The 20,148-nt window shown below is 40.5% G+C and overlaps 1 protein-coding gene across 1 annotated transcript in view; it reads right to left on the reverse strand.

The window, feature by feature from the left end:
• CDC5L (cell division cycle 5 like) overlaps positions 1-20,148 on the reverse strand; it is a 31,153-nt gene that overhangs the window by 9,521 nt on the left and 1,484 nt on the right. The window contains exons 2-14 of the mRNA XM_069011776.1: positions 18,279-18,382; positions 17,299-17,460; positions 16,331-16,458; positions 15,399-15,498; positions 15,097-15,315; positions 13,807-13,951; positions 13,495-13,683; positions 11,978-12,126; positions 10,155-10,317; positions 8,928-9,092; positions 7,272-7,352; positions 6,692-6,937; positions 3,747-3,944 (exon numbers count right to left, since the gene is read on the reverse strand). Coding sequence (XP_068867877.1) covers positions 3,747-3,944; positions 6,692-6,937; positions 7,272-7,352; positions 8,928-9,092; positions 10,155-10,317; positions 11,978-12,126; positions 13,495-13,683; positions 13,807-13,951; positions 15,097-15,315; positions 15,399-15,498; positions 16,331-16,458; positions 17,299-17,460; positions 18,279-18,382 — 2,049 coding nt within the window. The remainder of the gene's footprint in view (positions 1-3,746; positions 3,945-6,691; positions 6,938-7,271; positions 7,353-8,927; positions 9,093-10,154; positions 10,318-11,977; positions 12,127-13,494; positions 13,684-13,806; positions 13,952-15,096; positions 15,316-15,398; positions 15,499-16,330; positions 16,459-17,298; positions 17,461-18,278; positions 18,383-20,148) is intronic.

The raw sequence follows: 20,148 nt of genomic DNA on the forward strand, positions 1-20,148 counted from the left end.
CACATTCAAAGAATCCAAACCCCTCGAAACAAAGAAATGAAAAGTATTATTAATACACAGCAGTACACTCCAACATCAGAACTACAGCTGAGCTGTGCATTACTGATGATGCCTGGACAGGATACCCAGCCAAACAGAAGCTCTCCACAACGGCTCCACTTTGCCTCCTCAAGTTCATCAATAACAGCACAAATCTGTTTGTGATATCAGCATCCATTTGAGAAAGATAAATGTCATGTCAACATAGGCTGCCATGACTAAACCACTCAGAAAGTGAGAACAGGACAATTAGAGGAAAATGACTGTGTGTCCACACCATCAATCCAGCCAGGAATCTCTGAGCGACAAAGACAGACTCAGAAATAGCTTGATTTTTTTGCACAGGATCTGCAGCGTGTCAGCAGTCCCATATGGAACTATAGACAGTGGCTTCCCCATGTGCAGCTGTGCCAGACATCACTACACTCTCGTGGGTTTTTCACTAATGATCTTAGTGCACTATAAAGGGGAAGAAGCAGCCCCCAAAACTGACCAACATAAGTTGCTGTTGCTGGCAAACTCTGTTTTACAGTTTCTACTCTTCTCTTAAAGAAAGTTAAGAGTACAAGCAAGTGTCTTGGGATACTGAAAGCTGAGCTAATATCCCTGCTTTTCATTAAGCTTGTCTGATACTTCCCATTAAAATATCTGTTTCAACTCGTATTGCTTTCAGACAATTTTCCTTGGAAAAACATTAAAATGAAGGTGGGTTTTTTTCATTGCTGAGAATGGGTTAGGAAAAAAAATCAGTGCTTTTTTCATTGCATATTCACTTGTTCATTAAACTGCTATGCTTTTTATTTGTTGTTTTAAAAATGATTCAGCAGGTGACCCATGCTTAAAAAACCTGTACATGTAGATCTTGCTTTTAGGAAGGACCTTTTAGGGTCAGGCCACAGAGCTGTACTAAACTGCATTTTGCACACACTTGGGAGAGATTTTCAGGTCAAATTTAACTTTGCACAGAGTCCACGTGCACTCAACAACAGTGAGTTGTGAGAGGCAGCACAGTGCTCGCTGCACCTGCAGTCATGGGGCTCTGCTGACCCCGGCGCCTGCCTGGACTGAGGGGTGGTATTTCGGAACACAGGAAAATGGGAGAGCAGGATTGTGTGTGGAAGTGCACCAAGCCATCAGCCTCATCCAGCAGCACTCTGAGGTCCCAGGGTATGTAGCTGTATTAGCCAGAGTCTCATAGCTGCAGTGACTGATCACAGCACAGAATGGGTCAGGTTGGAAGGCATCACAGTGGCTCATCTGGTCCCTCCTCCCTGCTCAAACAGAATAACCCAGAGCACAGGATTGTGTCCAGACAGTTCTGGAATATCTCCAGTGAGGGAGACTCCACAGCCTCTCTGGGCAATCTGTTCAGGGCTCAGTCACTGCCCAGGACAGAAGTTCTGCCTCATGTCCGGGTGGAACTTGCTGGGCATCAGTTCCTGCCCGTTCCTCTGGTGCCATTGCTGGGCCCCACGGAGCAGAGCCTGGGCCCTGCCCTGAGCCCTCCCTGCAGACAGGAACAGACAGGGATGAGGGCCCCTCTCAGCTGTGTCTCCTCTCGAGGCTGAACAGCCCCAGCTCCCTCAGCCTTTCCTCAGGGAGATGCTCCAGTCCCTCCATCATCTTTGCCACCCAGCACTGGACCCGCTCCAGGAGCTCCATGCCTCTCTTGTCCTGAGGAGCCCAGAACTGGACATGGCACTCCAGATGTGCCTCAGCAGGGCTGAGAAGAGGGGCAGGATCATCTTCCTCAGCCTGATGGGACACAGCTAACAGGATTTTGTTTGGTGTCTTTCACAGAGTCCCATGCAATGTTGGCAGCAAATGAAACCCAATTTTTTTTTTTTGGCAAGACCTCTGATTCACATTTTGCTTTCTGGGTGACTGTCTTGTGACTGCAGAGCAACGAGTGCTTAGAAAAAACACACACGAGTTTGATGAATGATAAACTCGACCTTATTTTGCTTCAGTATCCTTAATAAGCATTCCACCACCAACTACTCATTCAAATATTGGGAAGAGAAGGACAGAAATCAACAGCACAAGAAAGCCCACACAGAAGTAACCAATTTAGACTGCAGAAACAGTGCACGGGATAAAGGCACAGGGCCACACACCAAACAATTAAGAGAAAACAAAATATTCAAGAGCTACTCATTAAGCAAGTACCATCCACCCTGTGCAGTAAATGAGTCTGTGGAAAAACTAGGCTGTAATCATGAAATTAAAGACTGTCTCAAAAAGCATATGCATAGGCAAATTAAGGCTGTTCGTGCATTCCCTAACTTGGACTGTTTGACTTTGCAACTTTAATAATGCCCTTCTAATGTCGTTTTGGGCCTAAGATATTTAAATTTCAAAAGCATTTGTACACAAATTAGGTGCAGCCCTCCGACTGCTGGCATACTGCCCGCCGGGCCCTGCTGCCATGCAGGGCCAGGCTGCTGCTGAGCTCCCACCCGGGTTTGGGAAAGCAGATCAAGTGAGAGCTTGTCAGGCAGAGCTGGACAGGGCAATGGTGCTCTCTGCTGGGTGAGCAGCAGCACGACAAGGGCTCTGCAGCTCATACTCAACCCTTACTACCAGACTACACGCAGGTGAACTGCTCCCAGCCCAAGAGCTTGGCTAACAACTGCAGGATCTGTACCTGGACAACGCTCTTGACTGACAGACTCTACAAAACACACACTCACGTTGTATTTCATGTATAAGAACCAAATGAAATTCAGCCTCTCTGGCCTCTCATGCTATTTCTGGGGTAGCAGCTGTTTGGGGAGGTTTACTTCTAGCAACAGTAGCTATGTTGATGTCAAATACAGAAAAACTTTACCAAAAAAGTTTCCTTTTACCATGGAAAAAAATAATCTGATACCTGCATAATTTAGAGAGACTTTTAGGCTAAAATGGTACTTTAAAAAACATTTAATGACTTACTGCAAGTCAAAAAAAACATATTCTGTGGGAAGAAACCATTTCAAACAAGCTTACATGTTATCATGAATATTGTCTGTTTTTGGGCTTTTCTATGGGTTTTTTTTTTTTTGGGTGAAAATCTAGAGGTGACTGGGCAAGGGAAATCAGGGTCAAAGGGTCTGATAAAGTGGAATAGGAGCACAAACATCCATTGTTCTTATTTGCAGGGAATCACTGAAATTGGCAGAAGATGCCAGCCTGGCAGGAATTCAGGACTATCTAAACCTTCATGTATGTAATAGTCAGTCAGAAACCAAATCTTAAGTTGGAAAGAGAACTTGAGAGGAGCTTTGGGACAGAGATGGTTCTTTTAAGTATCTTTCTCTGAAGTTTCTCCTCATACTGGCCACAATCAAGGACAACGTACAATATGAGAAAGATGTGATCCACTCACAGCAGAGATTAGGAAAACAACAAAAAATCCACATGCAATTAAGAGACAGCAGAACTTGACCTTCTCTCCAGCTGAGAATAAAGTGGATGAACTGTGTCCCAGCTAATAGTGCAGAAACTGTATGTGGGAGTACTCTGTGTGGGGATATTTTGAGGAGGAAGATGAGAGAAGTTGGTTTAAGTGTCTCAAAAAAAAAAATGAACTCCCTAGAATTCTTAACAACCTTTTCAAATTAATCCCTTCAAAAGACTTGACTGAACTCCTACAGAGAAAAAAACCCAAAACACAAGGAAACTCAAGAAATAAGGAGGTGCAGAAGGCAGAAAAAAGTGACACTGACCTCAAGTCTCTTTTCAAGTGACTCTATCCTGTCCTTTTTGCTGGCCAAGTTAGCCCTTGTGTAGCGGCTCTGTCCAGGCAGGTACAACACTTGGCTGTAACATTCTTCCCACACCTGGTTATAAGCTTCACTTGACAGTTCCCCATGCCCCATTCCTTGCTTTACCACCTCCATCTCTTGTGCCAGTAGATCCTGTGCCTGTTGGAAAAGATGAGAGAAACTGCAGTTACAATACACAGGATACAAGGAAATTCCTCTTCTTTTCAAACCTTCAGTGTGCAATTCATGGCGGCAGCTTTTCAAACTCAAAGCTCACCATCAGGTCAAGCTAACTATGAAATCGAACACAGATGCTGTGGATTATAAATGAAACCCAGGCTAGATAGAAGGCTCTTCACAGCACAACTATCCCCCATTTTATATAATTTGGCCAAACTTGACATCACTCTGGCATGGCTAATGAAAGCTGTGGCACAGCAAGATACTTCTTGCAGCAGAAGAACAGAGATAAAAGCAGGGACCTTGAGGGGAGGGAGAACTGTACAGACAGAAGCAGCTGTTCTATGAAACAAAAATCACTTTTCATTTCCTTTTGCTTGCCCTTCCCCACACAACCTGGAAAGTCAAGTCTAAACATTCCCGGGTGAGCTGCATAAGCTCCGCTGTAGGAAATACAACTCTGGCTGTAAGTAACACGTTCTGTGGCTGAAGAGCTGGTGAGATATGAGCACTCTGCTGCTTCCAGTTTAGTTTACAAAGTTTACAAAGAACTGGAAAGATACTTGTTGTTCTCACAACTCTTAATATTTCTGACAAAGAGCGTGGCTTGTAAAATTACAGGCACCCAGGTCCTTCCAATTTTATTAATAACTAAAAAAGTAAAATGTCTTTGCCAATCTGGACTTCATTGGTTATAAGAACATGTCCATGTCCTCTCTTTCAACAGGAGATACAGGTGCAGCACAAATTTCCCTATGAGCAGTAGGTATCTTACTGTGAGCAGATGTTATGTTTTGTAACTGCACACTGACCAGGTAGAAATTCAGGTATCACCAGATTAGATGATTCCACAGATACTGGGGAAAGGAAAATTAATTACCTGTCCTTGATGGTCAAGACAGATAAAACAGGAGTAACCCAACCACATGTGACAAAGCTAAATCTTATACATTTCAATTAGCCGAGATTAGTACACTGTGAAGAACTACTTGAGGCTATTTAGCTGTGACACCAGAAGTGTTCCCCAGCTCCAGGAGTTCAGCACACCATGCCCAGCACCACTGCTATCACTGCTAATCCTTCCCAAAAGAGAACTACACATCAGGAAAAGAAAGGAGTATTTTATGAAACGGTTTTAGGAGAAGATGTTCTAAAAACAAATGAAGTAAAGCAAAATAAACAAGCCCCAGATGAGATCACAGATACAGGAAAACTTCCTGGTTTGAACTGGATTTTAGACAAAGAGGGAATACTGTGCTGAATGTTAGTGAATAAGCAGGAGCAGGGATGCAAAAAAACTTCTGCCTATCAGTTAGGAGACAAAACTTCCAGGGATTCTGAAGAAAGTTTCCAGACAAAAACTACTGGACCGTGTAATAGTCTCTAAGGGAAGTGATAGCAAACCTGATTCTCACTGTACTTCAAAACAACCAGAGAAAGCACTCAGAGAACATTCCTAAGGGAACAATCTGACACTGGCAGGGCAGTGAAATTCATGATCTAACTCTATTTTCCATCTTTAACTTCTGGTAAGAAATCTTTAAGTATAATTTTTCATTTAACAACAAATTGGAAGTACATACTGTTCAGTGTTTCTCCTTTTAGGCTCTCTATTCACTGGTCAGATATGGTCAAGGACATGGATTTTAGATCTGCTTGTGTATCTTTAGAGTCACCTTAAAGGAATATGGGACTTAGGTGTAGAGATACAACAGGTATTGTCAGAGGACAAGTCTAGAGAAACAGACAACCTGGTAGCATGTGATTTTGTCCTTTTCTCTCATTTTTATTTCTGTAGGCATTTGGTCAAAGGTTACTGGCACAGCTTCACAGGTGAAGCTCTTTGAAAGAGCTAAACCACAGAATTGCCTATCTGTTGCTTGGCAGCAAAAGGCAACATCTGTAGCTGCTTAAATAAATGAACATCCTGAACTGGAACCCTGGTCCAGGGCTGCTGTTTAACTTGGGATTACAATGCAAAACAGGACACGGTGCCCAGGCTGCCCACTCACTGCAGCCAGCCACGACCCAATCTGCCTGTTCAGCACTTCTGGACCAAGTATGGCTGTAAGATCAGCTGCCACAGCCCAGCAGGCTCTGCACCAGCACAGATCACCTGGATCAAGCTTGTCAAGCATAATTAAACAACGTGATTTGCTGCTCCATGTCATAAACTGACTACCACTGTCCTATTTAGTCTGCACGGCTTTGAGGAAAATGTTTCATAATTCTGGACTAAGGAAATTCAGGTGAGTATCACACCTGGTTAATGCCTCAATGATTTAGCAACAATTTACAGAAATAGTGAAGCAGAATTTGGTAACTGTTGGGGTATTATTGCTCTTACCCTTATTTAAAACTATAAGCAACGACAACACATTCAAATTTGTATGCAAATGACAATATCTATGGGCAAATACAGAATCCTCATCATTCTGCTGAGTGCCCAGATTAACATCAGCTCATAGAAAGGAGAATGTGAATGTAAATCATCCTTACTTATTAACTTATCCTTAATGCTTGGCAGTGCTGAGTTAATGATCAAACCTGATTATCTTAGAGGTCTTTTTTCAACCTCAACAACTCTATGATTACAGATCTTCATACAACCCTCTGGAGACCTCCCAACTGAATTCTGTGCAGGCTTGGACCCACCTTCATTCCCCAAGATTACAGAACCATGGTTTAAGGAGACTTTAGGTCTTCTCAGGCTACACAATTCTCACCTTCTTGAGATCCTCTTTGGAGAACTTCTCATAAGGATTTTGTTCCAAGTAAGCCATATGCTCTGCATTGTTGCTTCCAAATCCTGGGCCTTTCCCTTTCTTACCAGTAAACTGTTCTCCAAATGGATGGTGTAAAAGATCAAAATGAAGCATCGTGATCATCTCTTTCTTTATGAGTTCTTCACTTTTCTGCAAGTCTGTTAGAGGTGGTTCCACATTTAAGGGTCTCAGTATTGTTTCATTAACCTGCCCAGGAATAAAAAGACATTTGTAAATATCATATACACCAAAGACAGTATTAAGTTAATCGATCTCCTCAAAAGTATGAATTTTATGTATCAGCTAAACCCCGCAGAACAGGTGCCAAAATCCCTTGTGGTGTGACACATGCAGCAATCTCAGCATTTGTGCAGATGAAATACCTCATGACAACTTTGCTGGGGAAGTTTCCTGTAAATCAGCATAGTCAAACAAAGATTTCACTCTCTCATGATCTCCTTAGACTCTATTTCCTCCTATAATGGTTAAAGCCTTTATTTTTGATTTTTGTTCTTTAACAATGAATTTCGTTTCTGCTTACTTCTGAGGGCCGTGGTAGATTCTTCTGCACAGCTTTGTGCATTCTCTTCAGTTCTTTGGCACGCTCCGCTTCTCGGAGAGCCTAAACAAACAAGGCAAGTGTTACTCCAGCCACTGTAACACAATCAGATGCTGCCTAGGAATGTAGATGATATAAAAACTAACTGATTATTGCAGTAAAGATTCCTCCCAGTATAAAGACTTCATGTTACTAAGCCAGAGCTAAGTAATGTGATGACAACATAATTTACTGCCTCTAAAGTGCATGGGAAGAGCACAGCAGGCTAAGAGAAGAGAGAACTTCGAAAGCCATTTCCAGGCATCAAATTCTCCTTCAGTCTCAACCCCAGCTATCATTCTTTACACATTTCTCCACATGTGACAACTGCTCTAACTCTTCAGATATCAAATCCATCAGGAAAAGAAAGACTCTTAAATTAGCAGCCAAGATTCTATTTGTCATCTTCAATGACTTGAAGTACCTGTATCACTAAAACAATACTTGTGAAAGTGTAAAAACACGAGAGTCCTCTTTACAATACACTTTTAAACAATAAATAACATGAAAAGCCAGTATTGTCAGGAACTTCAGGAACACTGACCAATGTCTTCCATGTTCTAATCCCAGCATGTCACATCTTCACTGGGAGGCAGGATGCTCTTTTCTTGTACAACTCAAATTCTTTCCTCTATTCTAAACACATATATTACTTGTATTTGTTCAGACTTTTTATTAGGGTAAGTATGCACAAGACATACATGTACAGAACATGTGCCTCCCCAAATGAGACACACTAGGAATCAAATTCTGGGAAATGCTTTTCCCATTTAAAGATAGCAAAGCACTGGATTTTTAAAAATATTTTGTTCACTTGTCAAAGCACAGCTATTGGCAAAAACTTCTCTGGACTCAAAAACCCCATTTATTTTTATAAAAAACATTTATATTTATGTAAGGTATATAACAAAATGAGATTTGCAACACAAGACTTAGGATAAGCAATAAATAGAAAAGGGACTGTTATTAAAAAGACTTAAAGTGTCTCTGGTTACTGTCCAGTACAGCCATTTAACTGGCAGAATTTAGGATTGTACTTTATCCACCCTTCCTTAATTCTAAACCAAAACAAAACAGGGACCCCACTTACAACTTGGCTGTCTGGGTAATCCTCTGGTACCAGCCAAGGGTACCAATTCCCCACAGGGCAGATTTTTATCTGTGTGCTACCTGCCTGAATTTGTATATACCTGTCTAACCTTTCACAAACAGCAACTTTTAACCTTGAGAGAATAACCTGAAACTGAAAAAAAAGCACAATTCTCACGTGCTTAAAATCACGCATGTGCCACTGTAGAAAAAAGCTTTGAATTATATTTTTATCTTCTGAGGGACAAACGCAGGAGGTAGGACACAGACACTCTTAAGGACTTCATGGCAGAAAATTATGTGATATGTAACATCAGCAAATTAAGAAAATGATTTAGAGAGAAAACTGATTTGGCCTCTGTGTGTATACTCTGAGAGCAGCAAAGAAAACCAGCACATTTTACTTTGTGATGCTGTAGAAGAAGCTGTACCACTTCCATTAAACAGGTGTGGAACGATGAGAACCATACAAGGAATGCATTTTATTTTGAACACATCTCACACACTGACCTGCTTGCGGGCTTCTACATCAGCAGCATCTTCTACAAAGGTTTCATCAACTTCATGTTCTTCAAGTTCTTTTTCTGCGTTTTCAGGCAGAACAATCTCAAAGTCGTTCTTTGGAGCAGGGAGGGCCATGAGCCCCATGCGCAGGTGCTCCCGAGACTCCCTCTCCTGTGGGAAGAGCAGTGAGATGTGATGCTTCTGGATTCACACTGAATGCAGTGCAATACCCTGACTGCAACACAACCAAACTCCATTCATCTGCATTAACAGACAGGAACAACACACTAACTATCCCCTGGCCACCTCAGTCTGCTGCAAAGCCAGAAAGCACCAGATCTGCAAACCAGTGGAGTCCACCAGGAATTTGAAGCCCCAGTTTCCCTTCTAGCAGCAAAAAGTCATTTTACTATAAAAAGGCTAAGACAGAACCAAAGTATAAGTACATCAAATAAACCTTCTCCTTCAAGCTAAGAGGAGCTCTGGAATTTTGAACTTGAAGAGTTATTTTTGTGAGAACACACCAAACACTCGGAGTGGATATCCTTAGCTAGGCCAAAAAAACCACCCTGTCAATAGCTCAGGTGAGAGATATTCAAAGCCACAGTCGAGGCTGCAGAACAGCCACATGAAAGGAGCTCCTAAGGTGCTACCTATTAGGTATCTGCCCTTTTATACCATGTCTAATTGGCAGGGTCCATCTGGCTGATCTCCAAGAATGGAAACATCTGTTGCCAAAGGTGATGAAAGAGTCTGGATGGGACTCAGATTTCTGGACATCTCAAACCCAAGTGCTCCTAATGGCAAAAATTACACTCCTTTAGCTCGGTGTTGTCAACACAACAGACTAATGAAAAGGTCCCGTAGGTAAATCAGGAAGCCAAGATGACGAGGGATTTGAGGATTGTGTAGGATTGCAAGAAAAATGAATCTTTGCTCAAGATGCATTCCCTGCTCAGCTTCAAAGATAGAAACAGGATGGAAACTTAACTATGTCTTCTCTGACAAACAGTTCTAGACTGTGTTTACTGAGCGTACTGAAAACCATTATAAGGGGCAAGATTTCTGCTCTTTTAAAGACAGACTGTGTTTTATGGTGTGATGAGGACAGACCTGTCGGCAGGTGGAAGAAATAACATCTGTTTTTATTATAAAATAAAATTCTTTTCAACAGATGAGAATTAAAACCCCTGAAAATTGAGCACTGATTTCCACTTCTTAAATACTGCTTACCATTTGTTTTGCATAGGATGGGTCACTGTAATCTGCCATTCCCTCTTCTGGGTTGATGTTCAGTTTATCCCGCAGTGGAGTTCTCCCAGGAGTTGTGCCAAGTGCAGGTTTGGGAGTCAGTCCTCCTCGAGGAGTTAAGCTCTCTGATCCCTGAGAGGGTGTTCTAGTGAAGTGCAGTCAGCCATTAGTTTTTTACTAAAGAGCTCTACTTTAAAAAGTCTGAATACTGGGAAAATTTACATAAACACAGTCTATACATTCAATCTAGAATTTTTTCTTCGGAGACAGTGAAACTGTAAAGTGCAACTACAAGAATCCTAAAAATAAATTGTTTAAGCCTGTCAAGGTGTAACCAAGGTCCTGTCAAGCTGAAATCTAAGCACATCATCATTTTAACAGAAGCTTCAGGACTCCACCAACACAAACTCCCACTGCTGCTTTTGAGAGAAGAGCTTATCCAGTCCCAGGCATTATTCTGGGATACAGTAATCAGGACTGAATTGTAAGCTCTGATTTCCCCACCACGTGGGCAAGTCATTCACTCTGCAATCATCTGGCTCAACAGCTGTCCCACCTTGCAACTGAGTGAATCATCCTGAAAATGCCTCTTTGCTTTCACTGACTATTCAAGAAGTAATTACATTACAATAATTATCTTTAAGCACCTGTGGTTGGCAAGATAGATTAAGTCTTAGATGTGGTGGGCCTCAGTTGCTTCTCCTCTGGGAAGGAATATTGTTCTCTATCCCAATAACCTACTACATGAATGAGGTGCTACTTCACAGATTGATTAATTTTTCCCTCTGCTCAAGGATTTTCCCACTGATAGAGTATTTCTGCAAGCAAGTCAAACTGATAGACAGGTACTGCATTTACATGTATGAATCTGACCTTCAGAAGCTAAAAAAACATCACAAACAAAAATCTCAAATGACAAAATTAGAGCATCTCTACTGTTTAAAATATAAAACAACCCAAATCAACAGCCAGATCACTCCAGGCCAGATTCTACATTCATTTTGCACCACAGTGACTCCAACAGATCTTCAAAAAAAAGCATGCATTGCTGGTTAAAATTTAAAAGATTAAAATATTTTAATTAAAAGAGCAAGACTTTTGCACACAGCTTCTAAACAAAATAAATCTCCTTTGGAAAAGCTGCCAAAAAGGTCCTTTTTATTTCATTCTCCACTTTTCCTACTAGCATGACACAAGTAAAATTAGAAGCTAAGTGGAAAAACCTGACACACAAAACGTACCAATTGTAACATGTTTTAGCTGTATGGTGTTTGGCATTTGTGGGAAATATATTTGTTCACTGTAAGAGTTAAACCAGCAATTCTGTACTGTTTAGATTGGCAATATAAGAAATATTTAATTTTGGACATATATGGCTTATAAAATATTTACTCCAGCTTTTCCAAAATTTAGTGTGGGTTTGGCTACGAGACCTCCCACATCTTCGACTCCAAGGTAATACTTTGGAAAGGCCAGGATCCACATACAGAATGACACTGCAGCTTACTATTTATATTCCTGCATTACTCCAGAATAATTTATATTGCTCCAGACCACAGAAGGCCACATTTTGGATCAAAACTCCAGTGAGCCATACACTGTATGAATACAGATGAAGAGGACATGGCTGAACCTTCTAAAGACACAGAGAAATTTGTACAACAAGGGCTTGAAATAAAAGTGAGTTAAAATTTGTTTTGAACTCTAATCATGAGATACTTCACACATTAAAATCTGCTCTGTCCACCCACCTCCAAACAGATACATGCCCACCCAGGCACCCATCAGAAAAGGAGTCTGTTTACCTGAAAGGTGTGGAAAGCACAGTATTTGGAGTCTGAACAACCTGTTTCTGTGGTGTTACCCCTGAAAAGTCACTTTCATGCAAGGGAGTATTAAGACCTCCTTTCAGGGGAGTATCCACATTTGTGAGAGCCATCAGATTCTGGGCCTCCTGTGTAACAAAAACAAGCAGTGCTTCACCAAGACATTCACAGTCAGTTTAACAAATCCAGTGGCAGTAATAACAGCTGAAGAGTTATTTGAATATCAGTTTGTGGAAAGTGTTTAAATTTTCTTATATTTAACACCCATACACTGGTATTATTAGACCCTACTGTGCCACTGAAAGGCATTTCAATCTTCATTTTCAGTAAAATATGTTATAAACTGGCATTGCAAAAATGAGTTACTTACCGTTTCAACTTCTTTCAGTTTGCCAGACTCCATAAATCTGCAAGATTTGTTAGTGACTGAACATCCAAGTAATCCTAAGAATCCTGATTTTAAGGGGGAAGAGCACACTTGAACTCTGAAACCCGAATTTGATGAAGTTTAGCCAAACTGCACGTCAAAGAGAATGTTCCCGAAGAGATGGTCACTATCCAGATCTTTGGTCCATGACTCAATTGGGGCTTTTATGAATAGCCCCCTTTTTTATTTCATTTTTCCTTATTACAGTGAAGAATTAAGTCTCTCTGAAAATGAGCTAATTATACTACTGCAAATAGCAGTTTTATTCCCAGAAGATCACTAATCCACCTCGAGAACTCTGTATATGCCTAGTATCATGACACTTAAAATGTCAGAGTACTCCATTTGAAGGTGAGCCTGACCATTCCTGCAAACACTGCACAGACTTAGGTCATGATCTGCAGAACCAGGAACTCTTTTAAACTCTTACCATGGAGCTGCTGAAATAACAGCTCATTGTCAACTCAGAGGGTTGGGGTTTTTTTTGTTTTGGAGTGGAATTTTTGGGGTCTTGTTTTGTCCTACACACTAGCTGCACTGATTTAATTTACCCATTTCCAGATACTCAGTAAAATACTACTCAACATTACCAGTCTTTGGAAAAATCCAGGCAATCAGAAGTTGCAAAGGCAGGTTTTGAATAACCTAAGTCTTAAGCCAATAAAGTGCTAGGAAAATATTCCTGCATTGTTGCAGTTAATTGCTACTTGTTAACTGAACTAAAAGATGGACAACATAAACTGTTTTAAGGAGATGAACTCATACATCTTCAACACTGAGAGACACCCAAGAGAAGGGGAAATTATACAAGACACCAGGAGAACTGGCTAAAAACTTCACATGATATATGATTAAAGGAAAAAGAATCGGAATGTTTTGAAACATAGTGACAATTGATCAAATAGAAACAGATCTGCTTCTATGCCCTTTGGTGTCTCCTGAACATTGGAATTGCTTCAAATCCCAGTATTGCACATAATCTAAGGAGTGTTTCTCTGGTATTTACACCTTCTACTCAGTTGACCCCTGCCCCAAAACTTAAAACCCATTCTGTACATTTATACTCTACCTGCAGGATCCTGTCCTGGGCTGCTGGAGTTTTGGGAGTCCTTAGTGCTATGCTGTTGTTGGTTACATTATACTCAGAGAGAAGAGTGCTGGAAGCTGAGTTTGTGATTCCAGATTCCTCAGCAGTCTGCCGTGCAATCTCACTTGCCTGGCCGACTTTTACAACTTCTTCAAGTTCTGTATCAGATATCTGTAAAAGACAAAACACCAAGGCACAGTAAGATCCAATACAACCACAAGATCCACTCGATAGAACAGAAAGCACTGTTTGGTATTGGCCTTATAAGTTGCTTATTATCAATGAACACCTCACCTGAGGAGCTGGAAGCACCAGTTTACTCCTTTTCTTGGTAAATTCTGACACTCCACTGGTCTGCAGAATAGCTGAGGGCAAGTCTGACTCTTTTTTCCGTTTCATGTGTTGCTTGTCCTTTTTGCGCTCTCTTCCTTCTCTTTCACTGTTGTTATGGAAAACAGAATTATTTCAGAACACATAGAGCAGCTACAAAGCAAAGCAAACAAGATGAGCAAAAAGGCTGTGCCCTTAGCAAAAGGCAGATAAGCTGAAATAAAACTTTACAGGAAGAGTGGAGCACCTTGTGGGTGATTAGATGTGATCTGCAGATCTTGCAGCAGAACCTACTACATGGCAGTGTAAGTAATGATTTTAAATTATGGAATTAGCCAACAGATTCAGCTTTTGGGCTGCTTCAGCTGCAATCAACACTGGATCAAGAAAAAAAATGTCAGGCCAAGAATTTCCCTTAGTAAAACAAGAGAATGTGAACAGTCCCTTTTTTTCCAGAAGCTGCTAAAGGAAGACGAACATTTTCTTTTACGGGAAGTGGGAACCAATTTCTCTTCTCTTTTAATAAACATGGTATTTCCTTCAAACAGCAATGGAGGCAGTCAGTGAAATAATAAGCTTCAGTTTGAAGCTCCTGCCCGACCCTCTGAACAAAAAGCCGTACAAAAAAATCAGTTAGAACCCAAGTTACAAACCAAATTGTACATGGCATTGGACTGACTCGCTCAGTAATTAAAAGCAGTTTTGGCAGAAGTAGTGGGAAATGCAACTGTACAATTAAATATGTACCCAAGACTGGCATTTAACTACTCAACTGCGCTTTTGGGGATTTTTTGGGTGGATGGGGAGAAATTAAGCATTTAAGGACATCAAGAACAACTCCATCAAAAGTAATACTACAGGTAAAATCTACTTCTGTGAGCAATCTTAGTAAGATTATTACTTTAAAAAAGGACACTAAATACAAAAGCAAATGAACTACTAATAGAAAACAAACCTCAAGAAAATTAACATTTTGACTTAAAGAGCAAGAACACACATCAGAAACTTTATTCTGATAGCTAAAAGGTGAAGTAGAGGAAAGAAAAAAGGTTATCATAGACAAAAGAGTGAACTAGACCTCTTGGAAAGATAAAAACACAGAAAACTGAAAAGGCAGAGGCCACTTGCAATTATATCTGTCCCACTGAAAATACATTTCCCACCCACATCATACTTGCAAGACTTAAAACACATATATATGGGTTGTTTTTTTTTCCAATACACTGTTCCCTCCTTATTACAACACACACTTACGATCGTAATTCTCCATCCAGGTCTTGCTGACGTAGTCTCCTAAAATCTGCATCCAGGGACTGGTAATTTTCCTCGGATGTATCATAAAAACCAGGGGCAGGCTTCTTTTCAAATGGAATTTCTGCATTGTAATCCACACCTCTCTTCTTTTTTCTTTTCTTCTGGATCTCAATTCCAGCAGCGCGAAGTTCTCGCCTCTTCTGGAGAGCAGCAAGACGTCTGAAGAAAGAGCAACACCACATGATTTAAAGTGCAGAATAAAAAAGAGCAGTCCCAGGATATGAAACCAAATGTAAGTTTACCGAGCTTCTTCCAGCTGCTTCTCCCTGGCTTTCCTCTTGGCCTTCTTTCCCTGTGTATTCGCCAGACGTGCTCGAGCCTCAGACAGCATTTCAAGCTCATCTACAATAGTACAGATAAACAGAGCTATGAATCTGCACTTAGAAGATGGGAGTAAGGAAAGAAGTGACATTAACATCAGAAAACTGTCTTTAAAAGCTGAGTCAGTCAACCACAGGCATTCTCTGTCATCACTAATCTCCAAGTTGTCCCAATGTATTTACTGAATCATTGGCCAGATGAAATGAAGACTTTTAGAAAAAAGCCTAATGTTGAAAATAATTCAACTAGTATCAACAACAAATTAAAACTTTTACATAAAGAGGCAAACTGACCACGTTAACAGAAGCAAAACTTCATTTACGTCTTTATCCCAGAGTATTATCTTGAGAACTTGTTAATTGCATTTACTTCCAGAGCCGAGAGCACTGTTTTTCTGAACCTGTGACTGTTCAAAACCACTACTGGTCCATTCATGGAATTTTAACAATGTTCATTTTTCAGTTTATAATGTTGCTTTGTGCAAGGAAAAAAAAAAGAAATCCGGCAGTCCTTCTGTGCTTCAGCATGGCTCCGCCTTGAGAGGTGTGAGTTGATGGAAAACGATGAAGATACAGCACTAAGAATGCAAACAACAGAGCAGTTGTCAAAGCAAATAACAGCCAGTCATGGTAACAGAGGAAGATGACAGATAAGGAGGCAAAAAACACACCAAGAAATGGAAAACTGGAAAAGTATAACTGACTGGCCAGATACAGAAATAAGATAAAATCTGTATGAAAATTAATGACCAGGGAGTGGCGGAGAAAAAGAAGAAAACCAAGGTGGCTGTGTAAACAGAAAAATCAAACAGATCAGATTTCTGTCAAAAATGGTAAACACACTCCTAACTCACCTTCATCCATGTCAATGGGATCTGGCCTGGCAGGTTTGGTTTCTGGATTTGGATCGATTTCTCCAGGTTTCAGTTTCCGAGGATCATCAGCAGTTTCTTCCTCATTGTCTCTCTGAGCAGCTTTGTCCCTAAAAACACATTGTAGGTGTCACCACCAGCTCTCTTTGTTTTCCCCCAGATTCATAATAACCATCCCTTATATGTCTCCAAAGACTGATCATAAAGCAGTAACTTTGTACTCTGTACAATACATTAAATTTGTTATACAATCCACAAGGGTGGTACAGTTCCATAATCTTAAACAAGACAAGAGAAAGAAACCAACACAGTATTACATTACAACAATAAAATATTATATAAAATACAATACTGATACAGCTAGTAGTAAAGAAATCTCCTCAGGTAATCTTTAACAATAAAAACAAGAGTTCAAGCAGTGTGACAAAATAAAAAAACCAAGTTTTCCAGTATGTTTTTCTACTTGACCAATCGCACCAGAATTAAGAAAGCTCACAAGGGAAAATGGCACATTCCTTTTCTTCTCGTGGCCTAGAGAAACTCTTTGTAGCACAGAGAGACAGTATCTGCACATTCAGCCACTTCAACACGTGTTTTATGTCTCTTTTCTCTCTTACCCTCCCACTCCTGCTGATCAGCCAGTCAAAAAAATGCCCAAACGGCCTAACAAAAGCATAAATCTTGACAATCCCTTAGCCAGAATGACCAGGAGCAAGAAAAGATACCCCTATCTCTATTCAAGCTCCTCTCCAGGTTCCAGGAGCTTCCTTCAAGACAGATGCAGAGCCTGAAAACAATCCTTAAAGATTTGCTTACAAAAAGACTCAGTCAACTTGAAACCACCCTGATTTACCACCATGGGAGAAGGGAATGACACATTGCTACAACAAACTCCACGGATTTCCCTGGTATTCCTGGCTCGATTTTCCTCTAGGCAAGCAGAAACTCACAGCAGAAATTCATAGTGTTCCAAGCACTGTGCAGCAGTTCTCCCAATGATGGGGGCAATGGTTCTCCACTGAGTTGGCATCAGCTTGGCCAGGTGCAACAGTTTCTCCTCCTCCTCCCGAGACCACTCTGTCTTTTTGATGCTCGGATCCAGCCATTCGTACCTGTAATTATTGAAAAAATTAAGGATGACAGATCCAAGTTATCCACTGATTCGTCTTCAAGAATATTTTTATGACATATGTATTTGAACTTTAAAATGTATTATTTATCAGCACTTTTCATAAAGATACTGTCTCTTCTTCCTTTTCCCATCTCTATTCTAGCAAAGTAAATACTCAGAGAATTAATCCTGAAAAAGAAAAGTAAAAATTGCAACAATCAAAGATAGAGAAATGGTAGAGTTGTTTGGTCTGGAGCCTTCAACAATTATCTTACTAATCCTCAACTATGCCAGTACTGTCACCTCTACAAGAAGTATTCTATTAAATATGTGCAGTTCAGTACTCGAGAAACTAAGTCTGATTCTCAAATACATTCATACTACATCAGTATTTGCATCAGTTTAAAGCTTCTATTTTTTGTAAAAAGTTAAATTTCACAGCACAATTTCTAAACATTTACTCTCAAGCCAAGCTCCCACTACATGAAATTAGAAAATTATATGTAAGAGAGATTACTACAATTTTACTTCCTTGGCAATATCCACAGATTAAGAAATGTTTAAATAAAGGGAAAAACTAATGTATATATTTTAGGTGATCTTGCATTTGCTAACACTGCAGTCACTGGCAAACAGAACATCTGTCTACTTTTGTTCAACCACTTTCAAGCAGTAAGAATTCAAAACTTCCATGATAAAATCAAACAATGTTAAAACTGTTGTTACTTTGTGGACATAAATAAGTCTGTGGTAACACTTTTTCCTAAATTTCCACTAATTATGAACCTCATATACCCAGGCACAGCACCTCTCACTTACCATCTGGCTTTGCACTGCTTTGCTGATTTCCTATGCAATAATGAGGCAATACGAGACCACTGGTTTTTGCCATATTTCATAACAGCTGCTTTCAGAATTTCATCCTTTAAAAAAACATAAAATACCCTTATGGATCACAAAAACTTGCAAAACAGAAAGTCTGATCTCGAGCAAAGGAGAACATGGTGAATTTCACAGGCTGACCCAGAGGAAACAGCACAGAACTGCTACTTCTTTTCCATTTTATTCTCAAGATGAACGAGGATTTGTATTTCAAAGGCCAATGAAGTCAATAAAGATTAAATGAAAAAGACACGATTATTGCTCCAAACGTCACATATCCAACAGAACTTGCCAAATGACTACTTTCAATGCTCTCTAATGCACTAGTGTTTAAAGGCTCTTTAAGTCTCCCTTGAAGGACAGCAATAAAGAGGTAGGGAGGTGTTTGTCTGGTAATGACATCACAATTGGAAAAAAAAGTAGAATTGGCAGATACCTCTGGCTGCCTTGTTTTAAATAATACCATAAAATTATCTTTTTTTCATATTTTAATGCAATTAGAATAAAAATGCAATGGGTTCAGCTTGGGAGCCAGGTTGTTCACATACAACAAAGCGTGCACTGAGATTCGATCAAAAGCCAGAAGTCTTCTCAACTGTCTGTCAATCCATCCATCCCTCTCTCCCTTCCTCCCAGATAGATGGGCTCATTATTTCTGGTTATTCAGAGGAAGTGGTAATCTAAATGCATTTAAGCTACTCTTGCAGCCCTGTCAACCACAGATATCCCTCTCCTGTACCCAGTGAGTGTTCAGCGAGTCTGACACTGTCTCACACAGACACTGCTCAGAGCACAGCAGCTTTAACTGTGGGCTCATGATCAGCTCTGGCCTGAGCTGCAACAATTAATGTAATTACTGTTCTGAAATAAGTAATAAAACCTCTCTTGTATGGTTTTTTTTAACTTACTTGGTGCTCTATGGCACACAGGAGCTGTACTGGTGACATTAACAGGCTTTTTTTGTCTGTAACTGGTCATTTTATGAACGACCTGGTATCACCTAATTCCACTTCCTCTGTTTTTAAAGCTGTATGTATAATCAAAATTTTAATTAAAAAAACCCAACACCTATTTTACCTCTGGTACACAAAAACTGGTGGGCCAGTAACCTATTTGGGCACTGGAACAGGCTCCCCAGGGCAGTGGCCAGACTTCAAGCAGCATTTGGACAATGCTCTCAGGCACAGGGAGGTATTCTTAGGGGTGTTCTCTGCAAGGCCAGGAGTTGGACTTGATGATCCCTGCGGGCCCCTTCCCATCCAGGATATTCTGTGATTCCATTTACTGCACTGCTCTTTCTCTTTAACAGTCACCAAAATTTACCAATTATGGAAGACCCTAAGAATGAGGTGAAGACACTGTGGGTTTTCCTGTCCTCTGCTGACCCCAAATCTAGCTGTTTCCTGGCACATCACTGATATATGACAAGTGCTTAAGAGCACACAGAGCACATTTTACCTTCTATTACTTTTTCCTCACTGCTTCCTGGAACCGTGTACATGCCTGGTGTTCACATTATGCAGTGACAGAGGTCTGGATTTTACAGTGCCAGGTACATTCTTTTGCATGTATCTAATAAAACTGACATCCTTGATTTATCATATTTTCTTTTTCATGACCACTTGCAGTTCTGAAAGCTTGTGACAGCAAAATTGGAGGGGATTGCTCTTTTTTGGAACAACAATTTCTGTGTACAGAGCTCTTGGTGCTACAGATGAAGAGCCCACACCCATCGACAGGACAAGAGGAAAAAGACTGAAGTTTCACCAGTGGAGGTTTAGATTAGTTCTTAGGAAATTTTTTTCAT

The sequence above is a fragment of the Aphelocoma coerulescens genome, chromosome 3 (genome assembly GCF_041296385.1).
Source record: "Aphelocoma coerulescens isolate FSJ_1873_10779 chromosome 3, UR_Acoe_1.0, whole genome shotgun sequence".
NCBI lineage: Eukaryota > Metazoa > Chordata > Aves > Passeriformes > Corvidae > Aphelocoma > Aphelocoma coerulescens.